The 21,504-nt window shown below is 54.3% G+C and overlaps 6 protein-coding genes across 6 annotated transcripts; 3 read left to right on the top strand and 3 right to left on the bottom strand.

The window, feature by feature from the left end:
* Positions 1-195: 195 nt before the first annotated feature.
* LRP88_07926 (RIC1-domain-containing protein) lies at positions 196-3,566 on the bottom strand (the record flags this gene model as incomplete). Its single annotated transcript, XM_083244439.1, has 3 exons — positions 196-909; positions 958-3,126; positions 3,177-3,566. The coding sequence occupies 3 exons, from the start codon at positions 3,564-3,566 to the stop codon at positions 196-198; spliced, it is 3,273 nt and encodes a 1,090-aa protein (XP_083098933.1).
* Positions 3,567-8,053: 4,487 nt separating this feature from the next.
* Positions 8,054-9,904, top strand: LRP88_07927 (pyridoxal phosphate-dependent transferase; the record flags this gene model as incomplete). The annotated part of the gene is made up of 4 exons (XM_083244440.1): positions 8,054-8,290; positions 8,348-8,381; positions 8,434-9,584; positions 9,647-9,904. The coding sequence occupies 4 exons, from the start codon at positions 8,054-8,056 to the stop codon at positions 9,902-9,904; spliced, it is 1,680 nt and encodes a 559-aa protein (XP_083098934.1).
* A 178-nt stretch (positions 9,905-10,082) lies between these two features.
* Positions 10,083-11,782, bottom strand: LRP88_07928 (cytochrome P450; the record flags this gene model as incomplete). Its single annotated transcript, XM_083244441.1, has 3 exons — positions 10,083-11,007; positions 11,055-11,568; positions 11,617-11,782. The coding sequence occupies 3 exons, from the start codon at positions 11,780-11,782 to the stop codon at positions 10,083-10,085; spliced, it is 1,605 nt and encodes a 534-aa protein (XP_083098935.1).
* A 1,129-nt stretch (positions 11,783-12,911) lies between these two features.
* Positions 12,912-14,778, bottom strand: LRP88_07929 (beta-N-acetylhexosaminidase; the record flags this gene model as incomplete). The annotated part of the gene is made up of 2 exons (XM_083244442.1): positions 12,912-13,340; positions 13,393-14,778. 2 exons carry the CDS (start codon positions 14,776-14,778, stop codon positions 12,912-12,914), a joined length of 1,815 nt encoding a protein of 604 aa, XP_083098936.1.
* Positions 14,779-17,031: 2,253 nt separating this feature from the next.
* LRP88_07930 (zinc finger CCCH domain-containing protein) lies at positions 17,032-18,564 on the top strand (the record flags this gene model as incomplete). Its single annotated transcript, XM_083244443.1, has 2 exons — positions 17,032-17,402; positions 17,457-18,564. 2 exons carry the CDS (start codon positions 17,032-17,034, stop codon positions 18,562-18,564), a joined length of 1,479 nt encoding a protein of 492 aa, XP_083098937.1.
* Positions 18,565-19,240: 676 nt separating this feature from the next.
* Positions 19,241-21,093, top strand: LRP88_07931 (oxygen-dependent protoporphyrinogen oxidase; the record flags this gene model as incomplete). Its single annotated transcript, XM_083244444.1, has 3 exons — positions 19,241-19,666; positions 19,721-20,323; positions 20,380-21,093. The coding sequence occupies 3 exons, from the start codon at positions 19,241-19,243 to the stop codon at positions 21,091-21,093; spliced, it is 1,743 nt and encodes a 580-aa protein (XP_083098938.1).
* Positions 21,094-21,504: the final 411 nt, after the last annotated feature.

Raw genomic sequence — 21,504 nt, forward strand, 5'->3', positions numbered from 1 at the left:
TCGTCATCTATAAATAACCCATCTACCTCTTTTGTAGCATCTACTCAAAGCAGTGGCAGTAGTAACATCACATATCGCAATATGCAAGTCATGCCTAACCTCCCAGATACAAACCTACCCAGCCTGCTCCCAACATGACAAACTCCCATGGCTGAAAAACATTCCCGAAATATAATCCAAAGGCCGTTCCATCATCTACGGCGCGCTGATTGTTGAAGCAATACTGCCTCCGTCGCTGGCTGAGCGTCTATCCGACTCCGAGGTGCCGTCCTCATCGCCACTCGTCATTCCGCTGCCTCCACCGTTCACTGTCCGTGTCGAAGGAATCTGTAGCCGACTTCCTATGCTGTCCTGGCCCGAATCTTGTCGTAGCACCACCTCCACCATCCTCATGGCCTCTTGCAACGTCTCACCCGTCTCGTCCATGGCTGCCAAAAACCGGGCGAGCTCCTTGCATAGTTCCCAGTCTCCCTCCCGCATCGCCCGAGACAATAGTCGCACAGATTGTTCGGTTGACGAACCCAGTTCGTCCAATGTATGTAACACAATGAGATATCCTCCAGCCGTCTTCAGCGAGCCCCTTTGAAGGGATTCTTCGAAGAGTTCCTGTGCTGGAGGTAGGTACGCAAAGAGCGTCTTCCACTGCCGCACTTCGGTCTTGCGTGTGCACTGTAACACAATGTCAAGATACTCTTTGAAGGACGACAGGAGTGATAGTACACGAGGTAAGACAGCATCCGCAGGCTTCGGCGATGTGTCCACCTCTTCGTCCAACACGCGATGTAGCAGAATCTCGAGACCGTGTGCAAAGTACTCGAGTTCTTGATACTGCTGGGCAAGATATGCCGCCTCAACTGATCTACTTTGGCGGAGATAGAAGCGAAGCAAGTCTGGGAGTACGAGGTGTGTCTGTGAATGATTAGTTGTGGCTCAACAATAGTGAATGGTTAAACATACCCTGATTGTGAAGTGGAAATAGGAAAAGTTCACATCACGACGCTGGACCAGATCTGACTCGACTCCCAGCACGATGCCCTTCTCGAGAAGAACCGAGAGCGGATAAAAATCAACCGGTACCGACACTGGAGTCGGCGGCTCCCTGTTGTTATCCCCTGCGGCTTCAAGCACGTCATTAATGTTCGGCCACGCCTTGAGCTCCATCCCATCAAACACCCAGAGAGAATCTCGCAGAACTGACGGTCCGTTCCGCGGAGGAGTGTCCTCCAGCTGGCGATTGGCGTTTCGCAACGGTTGGTCTCGCATGCTGGCATGGTATTCCACATTCTGTGCAATCACCCGCATGTCATACTTCAACTGGCCCTCGTCGTTTAATGAGGGCCGCAGCAGCACGAGCTTCCCGTCAACCAGGAAAATCACCGACGCCACTGCCACGTCTTGGGAAGGATCCCCGTCTGTCAACTGGGTATCCGGTAGTATCCAGCTCAAACCTCGGACTCGAGCTGGAGATCTAACAATGCCATGGAAGGCAATCTGGCCCACTTGAATGAGTCGTACCGAACCACCATGGGGTGTGAAGATAAAGTGGTATAATAGGTTCTCGTAGGTGTAGACGAGGAGCGAGTCCTCTCCAGAGGTGGTCACGAGCACCACCGGAGCCGGGATTGTTTGCTTATGAAGAATTTGGGACGAATCGAGTCCCGTCTCTCTCGAGAAAAGCCGCAGTTCAAATGTTCTGTTAGCCTCAACTGCGGCCACGAGGATGTGTTGATGCCAGCACATGCCTCCTCTGACCTGAAACTCATTTTCCATCGCCTCGTTGGCAAACGTCTTCCATCGGCCACTGTTGACGCTGTAATGAGCAAGTCCACGACGACCGGCCACGGCAACGTATCGACCATCCGACGAGATGACGGTTTGTCGGATTGGCCACTGATTCAGGAGATAAGTTGCAGGGATTTTTGCTGTATGCCACAGGAAAGGCTCGGCCGAGATACTGGTAAGATCCGGCACGTCGTAACCTCTGTAGACCATGACGCTTGACGGCGTCTGTAGTACTGTCCGGAAAACGTTGGCCTCGTTGTAACACCCAGTGACGGCATTTTTGGCCATCTCGAGTGACCAGATGGCTTCATGCCGGTGACCTATCATTAGAATCTCGGAGCCTCCCCCTACCCATGTGGCTCCAGAAACTCCAGAAAGCCACTCTTCTCCGTTGGCTCGGGACGCCGTCTCTTCTGAGCTGAAGCTATGGCTCCCAAGCTTGCCAAACATGCTCCAGGTTGACCACCCCTTTTTGAAACCTGCGAACAGACAGTAACCATCGGGGGAGTAACTCAAGCTGGTAAACGGGCCCGAGGAGGATGGTGACACAGGGATCTTGTGGGTATGCGAGTGAGGAATGTTGCCAGAATAGTCTCGGACGGAATAGACTTGCACTGTGCCATCACAACATCCCACGGCGATGAGGGAAAACCGTGCGTTTATGACGGCTGCAACAGCACGGTCGTGATGACCTTTCGGGACATGGAAACAGTGGCCTTTGAACAACCGTTTAGCATCCGCGTCGTCTGCCTGATTAGAGTCTCCGTGGTGATTGTAGCGCTGAACAGCATAAGCTCGCCCGCTGCTAGTGATCCAGGTGAGCAGATTCATAGGGCGATCATGCGTCATCTCGACAATGGTGGCCTTCTTCTCAATCCAACCCATCCGGCTGATGATCTCGGTCCTCGTCTGGCTTCCGGTACTATCAGGTGTCCAGCGAATGCATTGAACTGCGGCTGGTTTTCTCGTGGCTACCACCAACTCATCGTCGAGGGCCAGTGCACTTTCGATGCCAGCATCGACCTTGATAACCATCCTAAAGCGGACGCTCAGGTCGCGGACCCCTGGTCCTTCGCCAGCGCCCCATAAGATCTGCTCAGGAGGCAGCCCAGCGAGGCCTCCGATGAGACTCTGTCTCCGTCGCTGAACATTATGATAGTTTGCGAAATGAGGTTTGTATACGCGCGAATCAGAATCGGTGGCTAGAGAATAGGTAATGAGGTAGCCCTGGTCGGTGTGTATGACGAGAATGGCCGAGTCGGGTCGGAGCAAGAGGTCGACATTCTTGCCGTATGTTTCGAGGGAATAATCGGATCGCACGACGACAGCGAGAATAACAGCGGGCTACACGGGTCAGTCATGCCGGCTTAGAGAAAATGCCCTCGCGGTCGCACCTTTGTCTGCCAGATGGTGATGGAGGTGGTTGTGATGACGGCAAACAAGTGCCCGGAGCGAGAGACGCGAAGGGCCAGAATAGGATCTTTTATCGGTATCCCGTCGGCGTCGGCGCCTTCCAGAGACGGCTGCGGTCGGCTCGTCGTGTAATCATCGTGCTCGACAGGTCGGACTCCTGGTGTCACAGGCGTTACTGGCGTCGGCGGGGGGAGGGAATCGAGATCATCGAGGGTGTGGCCGCGGGGCTGGGCGCTGGCAAGGCCGGGTGAAGCGGTCAAGCTGGACTCGGAAGGGCTCGTGAGGCCATCATTGGAGACGACTAGCTTGAAGGCGGGAGCTCGACTGCTGCTGGTAGCATGGATACGAGGAGTTCCAATGGGCCAATACATGGCGGCAGCTAGCTCCTCAGCTGGGTGTAGATGCGCAACGCTTCAAGGGCGTAGCGCTTCGATTTGAAATGTCGTGCAGCAGCAGGGACTCAAACATGACCCTGTACGCTGGCTCGAGAATAGTCCCCCGGGGCCATTGGCTTGAGGTTTGCGCGGGAAAGGATACGAGGGAGGTTCCGTAGGTATGGATGGAGGTTAGTAGGTTATCTCAGTGTCGCGGGCCAGCTCCTGGGGGTGCTGTCATTGTACAGCCTCATTGGCGGTGGTATGTCTCCGGTGGATTACATAAGTCGCTTGGCTTGATCCTTGCTTGATCCTTGCACCTTGTTCCTGGGTGTCAGTTCCTTCCTTCTTATCCTGGTCCATCAATCAATCCATCTAGGTTGCTCCAGACAAAACAAAAACGCATCAAACTTTACTCCGTGAATGTCAAAATTCTAGATTCATCACTGCAGCGTGGCATCAAACTTTGCTTTCTCATCATCGAGATTATTCGTCATCAATCAACAGTTATTGCTACATTGGCTCGTCTATCCCTCAAGATGCTTGCCCTTCTCTTATTAATGACCGTCCTTCATCTCCCATACCCGCGGATACAATGAGAAACTCCCTCCTGTGCTACCATCTTTTGTCGTCCCCCAAAGATCCTGCAAGATTAACAATGCGACAAAATGAAATGTTCAAATGCAACAAATGCAGTTCCTCTGGCAGGCCAGTTTCCCTTTCATCTGGTAACTTTTGGTTCAAACAGGAAGCAGTGAGAACAATAGGAGAAAACCAACATGCCTTTTCCGTGTATACTTCTTTCCAGGTATGTTGCTGCACAAATGACAGAGACCACCCCGAAACCGTATTCCAAGTTCAAGCTTCGAGCCGCGACAGTCTAATGTGGAGAAAAAAAAGGGTCCAGCCAAGGGCAAAAAGGTGACATACTTGGCCAAATGGTATGTCATCACAAAATATTCAGAGATGTCCAGGGGTAGAAAATCGTGGGCCAAAGAATCCTGAGGGCACCGGAGTGGCTCTCACTTGCGCGACTCGTCCCGATGCTGAGCTGGAGCTCAAGACTGTCCATGGTTACAGAACCTCATCCCACTTGGGCTGGCCCTGTTCGACTTATACTTGAGGTCTGGTTATCGCCTCATCTTCTTGGCCAGAACTTGCCTCAACCACGGTTTCGACCCATCCAATAATCTCCAAGATCCGCACCGCATCAACCCCAGAATCCGGAGAGAGGGTGGGAGTTGAGACCTCGCTGCCTGCGGAGCCTGGAGGTTGCAACTTTTGTCCTTCCATGTGCCCGAATAGGAGGAAATCAAGGTTTGACTTCGTTTCAGGAGGATCACTAACACTCGACTCGGAAGTGCCCGGCTGTGACCTGACACCTGGTGTCAGGGAGTTCATCTCCTCATTGGCAATGTCCTCAGTTTGCTGTGTTCGCGGAATCGCATTTGGTCTTCCCCTGGCAACTGCATAGGTGATGATGATCACACACAATGCAAGGTATTGAATATACGAGATTGCCTCGTCCACCAACGATAGAGACTTCAATAGGGGCGGCGAACGAGAGGCAATGAAGGCGAAGGCAACCACAGGGGCGACACGACCGAGTCGAACTCTGCAGCGGTCCTAGTCAGCTCCCAACACCAACTCTAGCCAGGAGACCACGCTCACTGTTGAAACGTATTCCTGTACAGGAGCACAGAGACTGCTCCAGAGACAAACAGGAGTATGACGGTGCTAACACGGTCAGTTCTAGGAGTCACCATGAAGCTTGCGTTTACTCACACTGCACTGAGATCGTTCTGCCGGGGTAGACTCAGGGCGATTGCAGCACCCAAGAGTGTCCCGGCAGGGAGAATCACAGACACATGCTGCAAGGTATTCCGAAGGCCACCGCCCATCCTTTCGGTGAGGCCTGGCATTGTGTCAAGTGGTTCGAAGCGTGGGGGAGGTTGGCGAAGAGGGCGACCAAGGAACCGTTGTCGACATGCCTATATTGACATGTCGGCCCGGGAGAAACTGATGAGCTGCGTGTGTGGCAAGACTCAGGTCGCTGATAAGGGCCTAAGGCGTCTTTTATGGCACAAAGTACAGCCAGAATTGGATGGAGGCTGACCGGCGAGTTCTGGCGAATCTATCTAACTGCTTTACTAAACAAGACGGCAGACCTTTCAACTTGGTTCCAAGCAACAGCATCACCAGATTGACTGGGTGGAGAGCACCTGAGACCGCCACCCATGGTCTGCAGACCAGAGGTGTGAGTGCGTTGGACACGCATAGCGAGGCAATTGGGCCTGGACGCTATCAGTACCCAACGTAGGTATGTACCGATTATGAGGCTGTCGGGGCTCATTCGGGACAGGCACAGTTGGAGTTGAGTTGCAACTGGGCTAATGTCGCCGAGGCGGAAACGGTTGGCTTATGAGTTACCAGCAAAGTCGAGATCTAGTACGCCTGACCGTCTATTTTCAACCCCGTCGGGCTGACGGCTTAGGCACACATGCATCAAACGAATCGCCAGGGATCTCGACGGTGAGGCGGATAGATTATGCTGTTCACAGTGTCTCAGTCACACCAAGGCCCGTTCGGGAAAGGTTTTTGCCTTCACGCTGTTAATCCTTCTCCCTAGTTACGAATCGACCAGGGCTGTGCAGACGTGTTGAGGCCTGCCATCTTACTCGGTGTGTTATCCGATTCACGGGGCAATTAAGTCAGCCGAACTCGAAACCTCGGACGAGCATTGGAAGATATAAACGTTTTATATCGGCTCGAAAATGGAGACTTTTCAATTTACTGCGGTAAAAAGCAAATCGAGATATCTTGTCTGGCAATTCTCTACTGTCACTTGTGCTCGACGTCAGCTGACGCAACAAGTCCGAATTCATGACCATTCAGCCAAACGACCAGCCTGCGTTCCACAACAAAGAGACCAGCCAGCATGTTTCAGTCTACCAGCTCGTTACCGAGTTGGTCGAACTGGTGCCGGCGACTCTCAGTTCCTGGATCATGTCTGCCTATATGCGGCAGTTCCACCCAACATATATAGTGAGTTGCGCTGGGGAATGGCATGGTTATTGGTCATGGCTACCCTAGCAGCTTGCCTCGAAGCATAGGGCATTAGCCATACACGTCTATCTGTTCCCAGAAGTGCCATCTGACTAACGTCGATATTGCCAGGCCTGGCCTCAAGCAGCACGAGTCAATGTTCTTGCTCAGCCATCACAGTGGTTGGCGCTTACAGCTTGTCTCGTTTATGGTTGTTCGATCGCCTCATTTCTTCACAGGCGACGGTTTCTAGACCCCTACCAGCCCTTCATCTTCGCAGCCTGCGTATCTCTAGGGGCTGTGCTGGGGAAATGCACCGGGGCAAGTGCCGATTACATCCTACTAGTTCATGTATCGTGGGCGACGTGTCTGGCCATGTTTGCCAGTGTCATTTGTCTCCGTATTCAATATGTGCTTCCATGAGAAACGGGTTGAGTCGCTCTAGGCTCTCACAACTCCATGGCCATGTAGAGCGGGGTTTTCTTTGTTCTTGTTTTCTTGCATACATTCATCACGGTTTTCATCGGAGACTTCATGTAGGTCAGAAACTGGCAAAAACCTGGGCAAAAGGGAAAAAACATAGGGTCTTGATGAGATACGAGCAACGACTAAACTAGCTACCCCTCACAGAGATAATCCAACATAGGATTTCGCAAGTGGCAGTATCAGTATCTCTGGAACATCAGTGAGTATCCATCCACCTGCATGTCCTCATATCTCCACCAGTTCTCGTTATCTCTCTGTGCGATGCCGGACAGCTCAGCGCTTCCGGGTGGATCGTTGTATTCTGCGGGGAAAGCTCTCCTTGTCAGACATTGGCTCTTGTCGTTGTGGAATGGGGACGTTAGTTGTGACATATGTCATGGGGCGTAGCTTGACAAGGTATAAGGCGCGCCCAATCCCAAGACGATAGACAAGGGCTCTCGCAACCAACGGCACAACGACAACTTGACTGTCTGAGCGAGCGGGTGGTCGACGGAAGTTGTACGTAATAATTAAACAACGATAAAGCATCAGCTGCTCATGTGGTGAAGCCCAGTGACCTTGAAACCCCGCTCGGGTCCGTGGTCCCGGTGTAGGGTAGGCGAATTCCAGAGGATCGGGGGCCCCACAGCCGGGGAAATCGACAAGGATACAGCCGGCTAAGAGCGGTCGGAGGTCGCGTCCGGCACCGGCCTGTTATCAAGGTGCGTCCGGGTCCGGCAGATGGGCGATTATTAAGACGACCCTCTTTGTAGGACGCTATCTTTGTAGGTGACCTTGACTGACTGTCTACAACAACTCAACTCGTTAGTTATTGAAAACGATATTTAGTTTCTTCAATACTTGGTCAAGATATCTACCTAGACGTGACAAGACCCTCTCCACTTATACGCTACACGAGCCCCTCCCTTCGCTTCAACTACTTATCACCTCCGCCGGACTCGAGACTCGGCGCAATGCTCCTGGCCACGAGAGCGGCGAGGCTTCGGTCTGTAGCTGGTTACAGTCGCCTGTTCCACGCCAAGTCCCGGCATCTGTCGAGTGCCGAGGCCGCACCGGCTGCTCGCCCGGCTCACTATGACAACTCGCAGCAGCTCTCAGCCATTGATGAGGTCAAAGCGAGGCGGGCCAAGGCAGGGAAGCTGGTTGCTGGAGTTGCGGCTGCTTCGGATAGTGACATGTTTAAGGGGCCGGTGAGTTGCCATGAGTGTCACCGAGCTGAGCATCGGAGGCTTATCCCGATATCATAGACAACCGGGTTGCCCAAGTCTAAGCGATGGGATAGTATGTATAAACTTAAACAACCCCTGAGGCGGTGGCTTACATTGGATCATAGGTCATTTAAGCCACGAGAGTAGCATACGAGGGCCTTGTACTCTCAAGCAAGCTGCTCGCCACATGAAGAAGCCCGGTCTCATCTCACTCGGTGGCGGTCTTCCCTCAAGTGAGGTATTCCCCTTTGCAGAGCTCGGGTTCAAAGTGCCTGTGGCTCCCAATTTCTCTGAAAAGGAAACACAAGAGTCGGGACAGACGGTTACTATTGGAAAATACGACGTTAGAGACCGCGACGGCACTTACGACCTGTCCATTGCATGCAATTACGGCCAGGCTACAGGATCCCCTCAGATGATGCGGTACCTGACGGAGCATACTGAGATTGTGTATAAGCCCCCGTATGCGGACTGGCAGGTCTGCCAGACTATCGGTAGCACTGGAGCCTTGGAGGAGGCGCTTCGCATGTTCTGCGACAAGGACCGAGGCGACTCTATTCTGACCGAAGACTTTAGCTTCTCAACAGCTCTCGAGACAGTTGGACCCCTGGGTGTAAAGGCCTTTGGAGTTGCAATTGACGAAGAGGGTCTCATTCCTGAGCGCATGGATGAGCTCCTGTCTAACTGGGATGCCAAGGAGCGAGGAGCACGGAAACCTCATTTGCTCTACACAGTTCCTTCGGGACAGAACCCTACAGGAGCGACTCAGGGAACAGAACGACGAAAAGCCATCTATGCCGTGGCGCAAAAGCACGACCTATACATCATTGAGGACGAGCCGTACTACTTCCTTCAGATGCAGCCGTACACGGGACGCGACCAGCCCGACGTGCCACCGCCCAAGACTGTCGAGGAGTTTGTCTCATCGCTCATCCCCTCGCTGCTGAGCATCGACGTCGACGGGCGTGTCATGCGCATGGACTCATTCTCCAAGGTTCTTGTGCCAGGATCACGACTCGGATGGATCACGGCGTCGGCGCAGATCGTTGAGCGATACGTCCGGCACGCAGAGGTCGCCAGCCAAGGACCTAGCGGTTTCTCCCAGGTTATTTTGTATAAGCTGCTGGACGAGACGTGGGGACATGAGGGCTATCTGCGGTGGTTGATGAACTTGCGGCTGGAGTATACCAAGAGGCGAAATGCTCTGCTTGCTGCTTGTGAGGATCATCTTCCGAGTGACCTCGTGAGCTGGACTCCTCCTGCGGCTGGCATGTTTGTAAGTGCCCCTCAATACACGTACACTCACTTCGACCGACACTCGACTAACAGGACATGCAGATGTGGTTAAAGGTTGATCATACTAAGCACCCTCAAGCTGGAGAACGCAGCATCATAGATATCGAGGAGGAAATCTTCAACTCTTGCATCGAGAGCGGCGTCCTCGTCGCCAGAGGCTCTTGGTTCCTGACCGAGAAGGATAAGCCGCCCCCTGGACTGTACTTCCGAGCTACCTACGCCTCAGCGACACCCGAGAACATGAACAAGGCTATCGAGAGATTCGGCAAGGCCGTGAAAGATAGCTTTGGAAGAAAGTAGAATGGGCTTGGTGAGAGATGAGTGGAAATGTGTTGGGGGAGTTATTGAGCTCAATATTGAATAGGGGTTAACAGTGGCGACGCATTTAGCAAGTTTACATGGTGAAAAAAAAAACTGAAGCTTCCCAAAACACTCTCGCTCTGAACCATTCCAATAATCAATTCGATGAATTCGAACCTCACGCGCGAGCCGCCTCCCAGAAAGCCACCTTGACACCCTGCCCCGGCGACAACACAATATCAGCCTTGAGCAGCGGCTTTCCACCATCGACTTCCTTCATGTAGCTCACAACGCGCTCGTACCTCTGAAACATGCGGCAGAGAGTGTAGCTCATCTCGGTCAGGGCGAACTGCTGGCCGATGCAGATGCGCGGGCCCGCGTTGAAGGGGATGTAGTCATGAGGCTTGGGGAACCAGTGCGCCCACCGCTCCGGGCTGAATATCTGAGGATCGGCAAACTTCTCCGACACGGGGGGATACAGATCGGAGCGGCGCTGCATTACGAGCGTCGAGTATGCCACGGGCGAGTCTTTGAGGACGGGCAGGGGTTCGGAGCCGTCAGGGCCTCCACCTCGGGGGAGGGTTGTGTCTTTGAGAGCTATGCGGACGTTGAAAGGAACGGATGGATATAGACGAAGAGTCTCGTTGAGGATTGATTTGAGGTAGGGCATATTCTTAAGATGCTCATACGTCGGAGTCTCGTTCGGGCCCACGGTAGACAGGATCTCAGCACGCAGCTTGGCGACAGCATGAGGATAACGACCAAGCTCATAGAGAGCCCACGACAATGTCGAAGCGGTAGTATCACGACCAGCAAGTAGCACAGCGATGATCTGATCACGGAGAACCTTGCGGTCTCGCGTGAAGCCGGCCAGGGCGTGCAGAAACGTGTACCCGTGGTCGTCCTTGGACTTGGAGGCGAGCTCCTCGGGGCTCAGGCGAAGCGCCCGGTCAATGTACTTGTTGATGAAGTTGTCGACGACGCCGAGACAGTGCCAGAAGCGGGGCTTGGGGTAGAAGTGGCGGAGCTTGCCGGTGCGAGCGACAATGTTTTGGATGTGCTGGATCTCGTTGAAGGCCTCTGCGAACTCTTGCCTTGGGTTTCTGCATGTGTTAGTGGTTGACTGTATCCTTGATAGTTGTATACTTACGTTAGAGACTTGATGTCTGAGCCCAGGAGAAACTCGGTCGTCACATCAAGAGTGAAGCGAAAGAAGAGATCACTGATATCCAGCTCCTTTCCATCCACACTATCCATGTCCACAACCTGAGCCTCACCTAGTAACGGACCACCATTGGCAATGGCTTTGAACAGCGTCTGAACGTGCGACTCGAAGCAGTGCAGGTCGCTAACGCGGTCCCTGGTGAACTGTGGTCGGATGAGATGCCGGCTGGCATGCCATTTGGCACCATCAGTGGTGAAGATACTGTCACCTAGAAAGTCGCTCCACTCGCGATGAAAGGGTTCACCCTTGCCATAGTCGCCGAACTGAGTCGCAAGGATTGCCTTGACGTTTGCAGGGTCGACAGTGAAGATGGTGCGAACGCCCAGGAACCGCGACTCGACGGTCCATGAGTTGTGAGCGCCAAAGATGGTGTCACGCCAGACCTCCATGTTTCGGTGCTTCGCCGTCGCGTAGACGAACTTGACAATGCGGTCTAGGCCTGGGAGGAGAGGTTAGGAGAGATAAACGTGTAGAGAGATTCACTCACCCCATGGAGCGTAAGTTCTGAGATACGGTCCATAGCGCCCGAGACGACGGATCCGTATGTGCTCGTCGATGCGACATCCAATGTAGTAGATGGTATAGAAGGCGACAGCGATGAGTAAGATGGCCTTGAAGGAGGCCTGCTCTAGAAAGGCTTCAACCAGGCCCATGATGATATGATGTTACTTGACAAGGCCACTTAAGAACAAGATGACAGCTCAATTAAGCTAAGAGCTAATTGATGTATAACAAGCTTTGAGAAAAGAACGAGAGTAAACCTAGACCGTGGGAACCAGGCCTGTACATAAATATCATGACCTGACCCCAATAATCCGGGGAAGAGTAAAAAGCAGTGTAACAGGATCTGCAGCTGCCCCAGCCTATCTCCACGAGACGCCACCCTCCATCGGATACGTCGAGATGAACCGAGTCACCGCAAACGCTGCAAATAGACATTGAGCAAAGACGTCACTTTTTTCAGATGTTCTTGGCTATGGACACCAAGTTGCGGGGGAAAAGGCTGGCTTTTGCCGAGGCGCTTTTTGGCTGAGGGGGAGGGGTCTCGGTTGGGGATGCATATGGCCATGGGTGTGCAGTAGGGTTTGAGATCAGATCAGATGGCGGGGTAAACGGCTTCTCTACCTTGAGGTTAGAATGGGATTTGATGGCATTGATTGATCTTGTCCAAAGTGTAGTCGTTGTGGGCTGTATTGTTATCATCTACTGTTTATATCACAGTAAGAACTAACGTGATGGTTAGCCAACAACCTGCCCAGCGTCTTCTTTCACAGCTCAAGACTCACAGCAAACAAACAATAGCACGTGAACCTGTTCCTGTGGCTGAATGCCGAGCCCACGATCAGGATGCCCGATGCGGAAATTTGACCTCCTCCCAATCCCATTCCACCCATTACGAAAGAGAGCCATCCCGATGCCAAGCGAACTAGAGGACCCAAATCAGGATGCATAACGCGCCTCTAGATGTGAGGTAGGTCCCTTGTCACATGTTAGCATTGTCACCCTAAAACGTCCGGGAACTTGTATGATCCCGGTAGTCCGTCCATAAGAGACGACCGGTGCAACATCGCCCCGGACTTACCCCACAAGATTCGGCGCCGCGGACCCCGCTCCGTATCGACGCTCCGGCCCCGCTCCGGATCACTACATATAGATATGTTATACACCAATACTTATAGTCGTCAAATTCCAGGTAGCCTATTCGCGTGGTTGAAACGTTAAAATGTTGAATCTGTTGAAATAGAATAAAACTGGTATGTACAAAATCTCTCGTCACCGCATCTAGGGCTCGAAATAAGCACACTCCTCCGGGCCGCCCTGTGTGCAGAATGGCATCTGCACCGGCGAAGCACCCACACCACGGGCAACCATGCGCTCTCGCATCTCGGCCAGCCGTGGTGCGGCATCATACTGTGTCCGGTTCTTGCCAGAGGCGTCGGTACGGCCCGACCAGAGCACCTCGCCTGCAACGCCTGCACGTGGCCACACCAGGGAGTCGAGGTTGACGCTGTCAATGGTCTCGGACCAAACCGCTACCTCGCCGCCGAGCACAAGCTTGGCTTCCTCCTCAGACAGGCCTGCTCGGGGGTCGTGCGAGTAGATGAGGCGCCAGTTCTTGCTGGGGCCGCACCAGTCGTTAAAGGGGTAGAATGTCTGGAAGGATTGGCCATTGTCAAAGTTGAGCCACTGGCCTCGGCCGCAGTCGAGGTACTGTTGGATACTGTCAGTAACTCATACCTTCTTTCATCTCGAGTTGACTTACCCAGAAGTTGTAGTCGCTGTCAATGACCTTGTGGCCAGCCGCAACCAGGTCCTTGACAGCGGTGCCACCCAGCCAGGACTGAACAACTACGTCCTTGCCTAGGGTCATGTTCCACTCAGTGATCATCTCCTCCCACACCAGGGGTGTGAGGCCAGCGTCGCGGACCTTTCCGTGCGCGTAGTCGAGGAACTTTTGCAGCAGAGGAGCCAGTACTTCGGTCTCGTTGGATCGAACGCCCGGGTCGAGCATCGAGTCGTTGTGGTTAAGCTCATCTCCACCAGTGTGGAAGTAGGCCGTGTAGGGCGAGATGCGGGGGAAGAGATCACCAAATAGTGTGTCGAGGAAGTCGTACACATCGCTGCTGTTCATGCGGAACGCGCCGCAAGGAGGCTCCTTGCACCACCACTGGTAGGGCTTCTCGTTGTACGCAACAGTAAGGTCCTTGTACGCTAGCTCGACGACGCCAATGTGGCCGGGCATGTCAATCTCCATGACCACCTCGACTCCACGGTGAATACCGTATTCGTAAATGTCAGCAATATCCTTGGGCGAGTAGGAAAGACCCTTGCGGTAGGCACCCTCCTCGGCCAGCTTGGGCAGAGCAGGGATCTCAAGGGGCCAGGACTGCGAATCCGTGATGTGGAGGTGCAGGCGGTTCAGCTTGTTCCAGGCCATGGCGTCAATGGTGCGCTTGATGTGCTCGACCTCGAAGAAGCAACGGGCGGTATCGAGAAGGATACCTCGATGGGGATAGACGGGCTCATCCTTGATGGTGACGGGAGCATGTGGAGTGTACCAAGAGGTGCCGGAGCTGTGCTTGAAGAAGAGCTGGACAAAGGTCTCGAGGCCGTGCAGGCAACCAGTGGAAGACTTGGCCTTGATGACAGCCTCGCCGTTCTCAGAGAGGGTGAGCGAGTAGGACTCGTCGACCTCGCCGGCCAGCGGCTTGAAAGTGGCCTTGTCGTCTTCCTCAGTCTGGGTGATCTCGAGCGACTTGACCCACTTCTTGTCATTCAGGGCAGGTTCAAAGTCAGAGTTGCGCGGACGGAGCTTCCAGGGAACAAAGTTGTCCTTGAAGATGGCCTGTAGGGCGCGTGAGACACCGGCCTGGACGATCTGCTTGCTGCTAAAATCTGAGCCAGCGGCTGGGGAGTACTGGTAAGTATAGGGCATCTGCGCGTCAAACATGGTCTTAGTGTCCGGCTGCGCAACAAGTCCAGGGAGAGGAGAAGTCCAGCGTACAAAGTCCCCATTGTAGGTGATCTCGATGCTCTGGTCAATGAAGAGAGCTTTCTCTCCCGTAGAGATTTCTCTGGGGATGGGCCATATAGCGTTGACGGGGGTGAGGGCGAGGGCCGCCACGGCGACGAGGGCCTTGGACCACATCGCGAAAGACAATGAAGGATGCAGAATACAAGATGCTATTCAAGAGATGGTCGCAGAGGTGGTCGCAGAGGTGGTCGCAGAGATATAAGAACCAAGCTCGGTAGGTGAGATCTAAGTGCCGAGTGCCGTCCAAAGGAATACGGGGACGTCAGTTAAATAGGGACGTCGATCCTCCGCTAGGGGCCCCTGGCCTGGAGACGCGGGAGAGGCTTGTCACTCGTTTCTATGGGCGTTTGCAGGATGGCAACAGGGCAGAAGGATTGGCGCTAGTTTCTCCCCGGCACCCTGCAGGGCAGAGCAAGGGCATAAGCGTGAAGCAATCGTGCCGAGCCTGATTTGGAGGCAGATTGTGATGTGATGGGCGGCCAGGCTGCGATGTCCCGGGGCGACCATGTGGCACAGCCGCAACGTTACACGACCACCCGAGAGGTTGCGATTGCCGTTTTCGAGATGGAAAATAGAGAACTTTTGGTAGTAATGGATAGTAGAGTATCAAGTGATGATGCCTGTTGCTGCTGTTGATTTCGATGACAGATGACGGCGTCGTCTGAGCTGAGATTGGACGTAGAGGTAGGATTCACTGGAGACAAGGAAGGGGGCGGGGATTGACAGGACCAGCCAGGACCTCGCAGTGACCCGTGATGCCGGAAAATAGCTTGGACGTAAAGAGGCTTGCGGCAGATAGAGAGACCAGACGAATCCTAGGGGCCGATGTGTGCGCCCATTGCTATATTTGCGACAGATGTGCTCGAGGTAGATGCACGACGGACGGGAGATGAGCTGAGACGAGACCCGACCTACCTTTACTCAGTGGAAAAGAGGCCCAGACAGCGCCAAAAATGGGCTGAGCCACGGCGCCAAAGTCAGCGGTGTCAGCGCCCGTCGGCGACTCGCAGCGGCTGGACCCAGCGAGGACGAGGCTGGCGTTGGACTGCATCTGCTATGCTGGTGCTGATGCCATTCATTGGACGTGATGCCCTCTCGACGTGTTTCGACTGTGCAGTTTCCAGGCGATTTCTCACGTTACTTTTACACTTGGCATTCGGATGCTTCAAAAGACTGGTCGGGACGACTTCATTGCATCGTCTCTTCGCAGCAAGGAACCGACTTGGTACGTTCCATTGTATCTTGCTGCAGCTCAGAGTCGTTGTCTCGGTGGCTTCTCCCAGTCCCAGCCCCCCAATCTTGCTGCATGCACCCAGATGGAGCCACTGGCCTCATGGATATTGATCGTCTGGTAAATGAGGAGAATGCAGCCCTAGACAGACAAACAAGATGGATGGCAGCATGATGGATTGCAAGGAGGAGGAGAAATGTAACATGTAAACACCCATGGATGCTGTTGGCCGTCCCCCGCACTGGAACATGAAAGGTAGGCCCAGGTCCCTTGGTTCGAGCATCAATCTGGAAAAGTTGCGGGGGAGATGGAAAGAGGGTGGGACAAAGGAACGCCGTCTCGGGATGCCGTCTTGGGACTTGATCTTGTGAGAGAGCAAAGCGCTCTTTGATTAAAAGATCAGTGGATGCCATAAATAGCTTCACGGCAACCTCCTGTCGCTAGCTCGCGTTGTGTTGAGGCTGCATAAAAGTACGTACAGGATAAAGAGGCTTGAAAAGGATACATGAGCCACATTCCTGACTAATCACACCTCCGACAGCTATTCGTTGCTCACCGAATCTTCTGGTCCGTGGTGGCAACATCACAGTGTGCCTGTTCACTGACAAACACATCTTTGAACTGGTTGGGCTTTGTGGGATAGAAATTATCAATTGTAAAAGAAACCTTTGAGATAGTCGAATCAAAGGGCTTGATTCTGTGGCTTTTCCCTCTACCATAAAACGTTTATTACCAACCAAACGGCTACCTACTCGACAAGGTAAACAATGACTGATCGACGCATCACGTGACAGACAGACCCATTTCCCGACGACTTCTCCGTCACTCTGGCAGAGCTTTTGCCAACTCCAACACAAACCAACCTCAAAGCCTGCTTCATCGCCGCTCGGTGTGACGACGCAGCATCACCAACTCGACAAACACAACTTTGCGCAAGCGCCCACGCATATTCTGTAGCCTTGCGACCCGTTTCCCTTTTACGCGACGCGAATTGCCAAAGCCCATCGAAAAAAACGCGTCGCTCAAAGACTGCCCAAGTCTCGATTAGACTCTGCGGCGAAACTACCCGCCACCCGCACCCGCACCCGCCTTTCACAATCCCCTACTCCCCTCCCGTGACGGCGCATTCACTCAATATGCCTGTCGAAGTCAGCCTCAACACGCCCCTGGCGGAGGCTCTCAATGCCGCTATCCAGCCCAAGCTTGTCGAGGTTGGGTGGGGAACCGGTGGCGCTGATGATTCCGCCCTGGCCGAGTACATCATCCTGATGCTGGTCAACGGAAAGACCCAGGACGAGATCGCCTCTGAGCTTTCCGGCGATCTCCTGAACCTTGGACCCGACGACCCCAGCACTCGCGACTTCTCCCAGTGGCTATTCCAACAGATCGATGCCCTGAGCTCTCCAGCCAACGGCGGTAGCTCAATGCCTGACGCTTCCCAAGAAGGCGCAGGTGCCGGCGACATGGATACCGACATGAATGCCGGAGATGTATCAGGGTTGAATGCGTATGTTCCCCTTATTTCCTCGTGTTTGACGTTAGATGTACTGACTCTTCTTAGACCAACCGGCCCCCGCTCAATGCGAAACGGAAACCAACGAGGTGGACGGGATAAGCGCATGTTTGGCCAGATTAACAAGGCTATGGACCGTACTGGCGACGCTGCTCTTCATCGTGTTAGAGGCCAGACGGGCGGTGAACGCATCAACACCCACGGCCGCAACCCCCCGACCGGTCCCAGGACAGGCCGAGGTGGTATGGCCCGTAACAACAACAACCGCGCCGCCAACCTCCAAGCAGGCTTGAACGCCATGGCCGCTGGCGGACCCCAGGGTCAGTGGATGATGCAGGGCAACGCGCCCAACGGGCCCAACGCGATGGAGCTCGTGGCCATGCTTGAGCAGCAGAACCAGGTGATGTTCCAGCTCTCGCAACAAATCATGGCCAACGGTGGAAACCCAGGCGCATTCGGGCAACATCGTCGAGGAGGAAAGGGTGGCTTCGAGCGAGGACAGAACTCGAACAGGGGCAACTTCCGCAGGGGCCAGAACCACCATCACGATAGGCAAGGCAGCAACAAGCCTGAGGGCGAGGGTGAGGGTGAGGATGTGGACATGTCTGGAGAGAAGCGCGAGCCCCCGAACCCCGACGACACTGTGTGCAAGTACAACCTGAACTGCACCAACAAGGACTGCAAGTTTGCCCACCAGTCACCGGCAGCGCCCCACGGTGTCTCGGTCGACGTTAACGACATTTGCACCTTCGGAGCCGCATGCAAGAACCGAAAATGCGTTGCTCGACACCCCTCACCAGCGGCTCGTCTTGCGCACCAGAGCGAGCAGGACTGCAAGTTCTTCCCCAACTGCCAGAACCCGCGATGCCCGTTCAAGCACCCATCGATGCCTCTGTGCCGCAACGGAGCTGATTGCACAACGGCCAACTGCAAGTTCACGCACGTCAAGACAAAATGCAAGTTCAACCCGTGCCTGAACCCTCACTGCGCCTTTGCGCACGAGGAGGGTCAGCAGGGAGGATTCAAGGATAAGGTCTGGACTGCAGACGGCAAGGAGGAGCACGTCAGCGAGAGGAAGTTTGTGGACGAGCAAGCTGGCGAAGAGCTAATCAAGGCTGAGGAGAACCCTAAGGAGGATACCGACATCATTGGTTAGATGAAAACAAAAAGGGGTGATTTGGAGGGATGAGATGATCGACAAGCCGATCAGATCACAAGATACCCAGGGTTAAAGGTTCAGTCCCAGGACTGGGACCAGCAGAACAACGGCTGATGAACAGAGGAGGACGAGACGATATGGTGAATGAAGCATATGTACTACTACGGTCTGCTTTCTAATGTCGTTGGCCGGGGTGGCAAGAGCATGGAAGGGAGTTTGGAGTTTGGTTTCTTTTGCGAATTTGCCATGAGCATGAGGCAGGGCCATATCTTGTTTATTCCTATATAGGTACATAGAGGCCAGAGAATGAGGGCCAAAGGTCGCGCATCATGGAGATGCTTCAAAGCAGATGCGCGAGGGGGGGAGAATGCAAACAAGGGCCCATGGCCATGCCTCGGAGTTTTGTCTATTTTCATGATTAACGTGCATGAACCACTTGAGATGAAATGAACCATGTCTATCATCCGATCTATGTTAATCTATCTATATTAATCCGAATATATCATCATCTTGTGATGTCAACGACGCACGGATGAATACCGGCTCATGCCACCGGGACCTAGCTTCAACTGCCTGCCTCCCCGCCAAAAACCCCATCCCACTGTAAGCTCGCAACACTCCACCATCTCGTGACGGGACCAACACCTTGGCCATGACCAATTGAGCTCTCGTCATGAGTCTCTGCCGTGCAGGATCCCTCCCGGCTGCTCTCCTGAGCTCCGGCGCCGCCTCCCACCGCCTCAATGGCTGTTGCCATCGCAGCCTCTACGCCATCGCCGCTCGACGCCGTCACCATCTCCGGAGCATCAGCGGCCGACGGGCCTACACCACCGAGCCCAAGGACGCCGACATTGCTGTCCTCGGGGGCGGATTGACCGGTCTCTCCGCTGCTTACTACCTCGCAAAGAAGCTCCCCTCGACCGCCAACATCACATTGTACGAGTCTAGCGACCGCCTTGGAGGATGGATCAAGACGGATAGAGTGCCTGTCGACGTTGGGGGCAAACAGGGCGTTGTCTTGTTCGAACGCGGCGCACGATCTCTGACCTCGCTGGCTGGAAACACCTTCCGATACGATGACCTCGTTCTCTACGATCTTGTGCGCATCTTGAAGCTCTCTAGCACGCCATTGCTCTGCTAACCTTCCTGCCAGGCTCTCGATCTCGGCCTCAAGATCAGCTCACCGGGTTCCAAGCCGCGATACATCTACTATCCCGACCACCTAGTCGCCATGCCACCCTTCGCCACGTTCGCCGACTACATCCGCGAGCCCCTCTTCCTCCAGAACTTCGGCGCAGGCCTCGCCCTCGCCCTCAACACGTTTCGCCGGCGGCAGCTCCCCACCGAGGACTACTCGGTCGCCGAGTGGCTCTACAAGATCACAAACAGCCGCAAGGCGGTCGGTACCTTGGCCTCGGCCATGATGCACGGCATCTACGGCGGCGACATCAACAAGCTGAGCGCTCGTTCCGTCCTCGACCGCATCTACTGGGGCTGGTACCTGCCGAACCCGGGCCTGCACGCGCGTCCCATGCCCATGCCCGAAGAGAAGATCCTCGAGGCGTTGGGCAAGGACAAGGAGATTCAGAAGCTGGCGCTGAGTCCAAAGAACGCTCTAATCGACTTTGGCGAGTCGGGAATGGAGACGCTGCCTCGAGCCATGGCTGACGCCCTGCGGAGTCAGCCAAATGTCACTATCAAGATGGGCGAGTATGCGAAGAGTCTGACTTATGATGAGGAGAACAAGAAGATCGAGGTAACAAGACTTGTATCCCAAGCCAGGAGAACGTGCTGACATAGAACACCACTTAGATCGCCACCTCCAAATCCAGTGAGCAGCCTCAGAGGTTCGACAGGGTCATCTCAACCCTCTCGAGCCAGGACACGGCTCGTCTCGCCCCCGACAAGCTCCAGGCCTTCTCAAACACTCATTCAGTCTCCATCATGAGGGTCAACCTCTGGTTCCCCCAGGAGAACATCAAGCCCCCAGGCCTGGGCTACCTCATCCCCAACACGGTGGCCCCCGAGACGAACCTGGAGCACGCCCTCGGCGTCTTCTTCGACTCGGATGTCCAAGTCCGCTCCGCCGACGAGCCCGCCGGCACCAAGCTCTTCGTCCTCATGGGCGGCCACTACTACGACGAACCCGGCGTCAAGATCCCTTCAGAGGACGAGGCCATCGTCCAAGCCCGCAACCTCCTCGAGCGCCATCTCGGCATCCCCCGCGACGCACCATGCCACGCTGTGGCAGGCTTCGCCAAGGACTGCATCCCGCAGCACAACGTCGGCCACCAGGACCTCCTCCGCCAGGCGCACAAGGAACTCGACAGCCACTTTGAAGGCCGCCTCGCCGTCGCGGGAGGCTCATACAGCCGCATCGGCGCCATCGCCAGTCTCCGCGCCGGCTACGACGCTGCCATCTCGACCAAGTCCGGGCTCGAAAACACCGGGCTCGAGTACCTGAACGAGCTGCAGGATTTCGCTGTTGTCCCTATCGAGAAGATTCCCGTGCGGCACTTGAAGTGAGCGGGGCGTGTATCGTGTGAGATGAAGAAAAAACACTAGTATTATAAAAAGGGGGTTGCTATGATGAGAAGAGTTGGCTTGAGTAGGCAAAGCTGTATATTATTATAGATGAATAGAAGGACAAAACTGGACTATACAGCAGTGTTGCTTGTGTGGACGTATCTGTGAAGGCTTCAGAAAATCGGGTTGTAGGGACCATCGAGATGAATGCTCTAGTCAGGGGTCACCACACCAAGCCAGGTGACGGCACAGGTAGAACATGTTTGAACCACCAAGATCGAACGTTCCTAGCCTTGTCCTCCATCAAGTCTTGATTATCCACCTCCTTCCTCTTGCTTATGATCCCCGAGAAAACCATCAAAACCATGCCCAAGTCTACCCAACATGTAACGCAGCCCATGCAAGTAACAT

Source organism: Fusarium phalaenopsidis, assembly GCF_050370095.1.
Source record: "Fusarium phalaenopsidis strain FUZ10S chromosome Unknown contig_32302, whole genome shotgun sequence".
Taxonomy (NCBI): Eukaryota; Fungi; Ascomycota; class Sordariomycetes; order Hypocreales; family Nectriaceae; genus Fusarium; species Fusarium phalaenopsidis.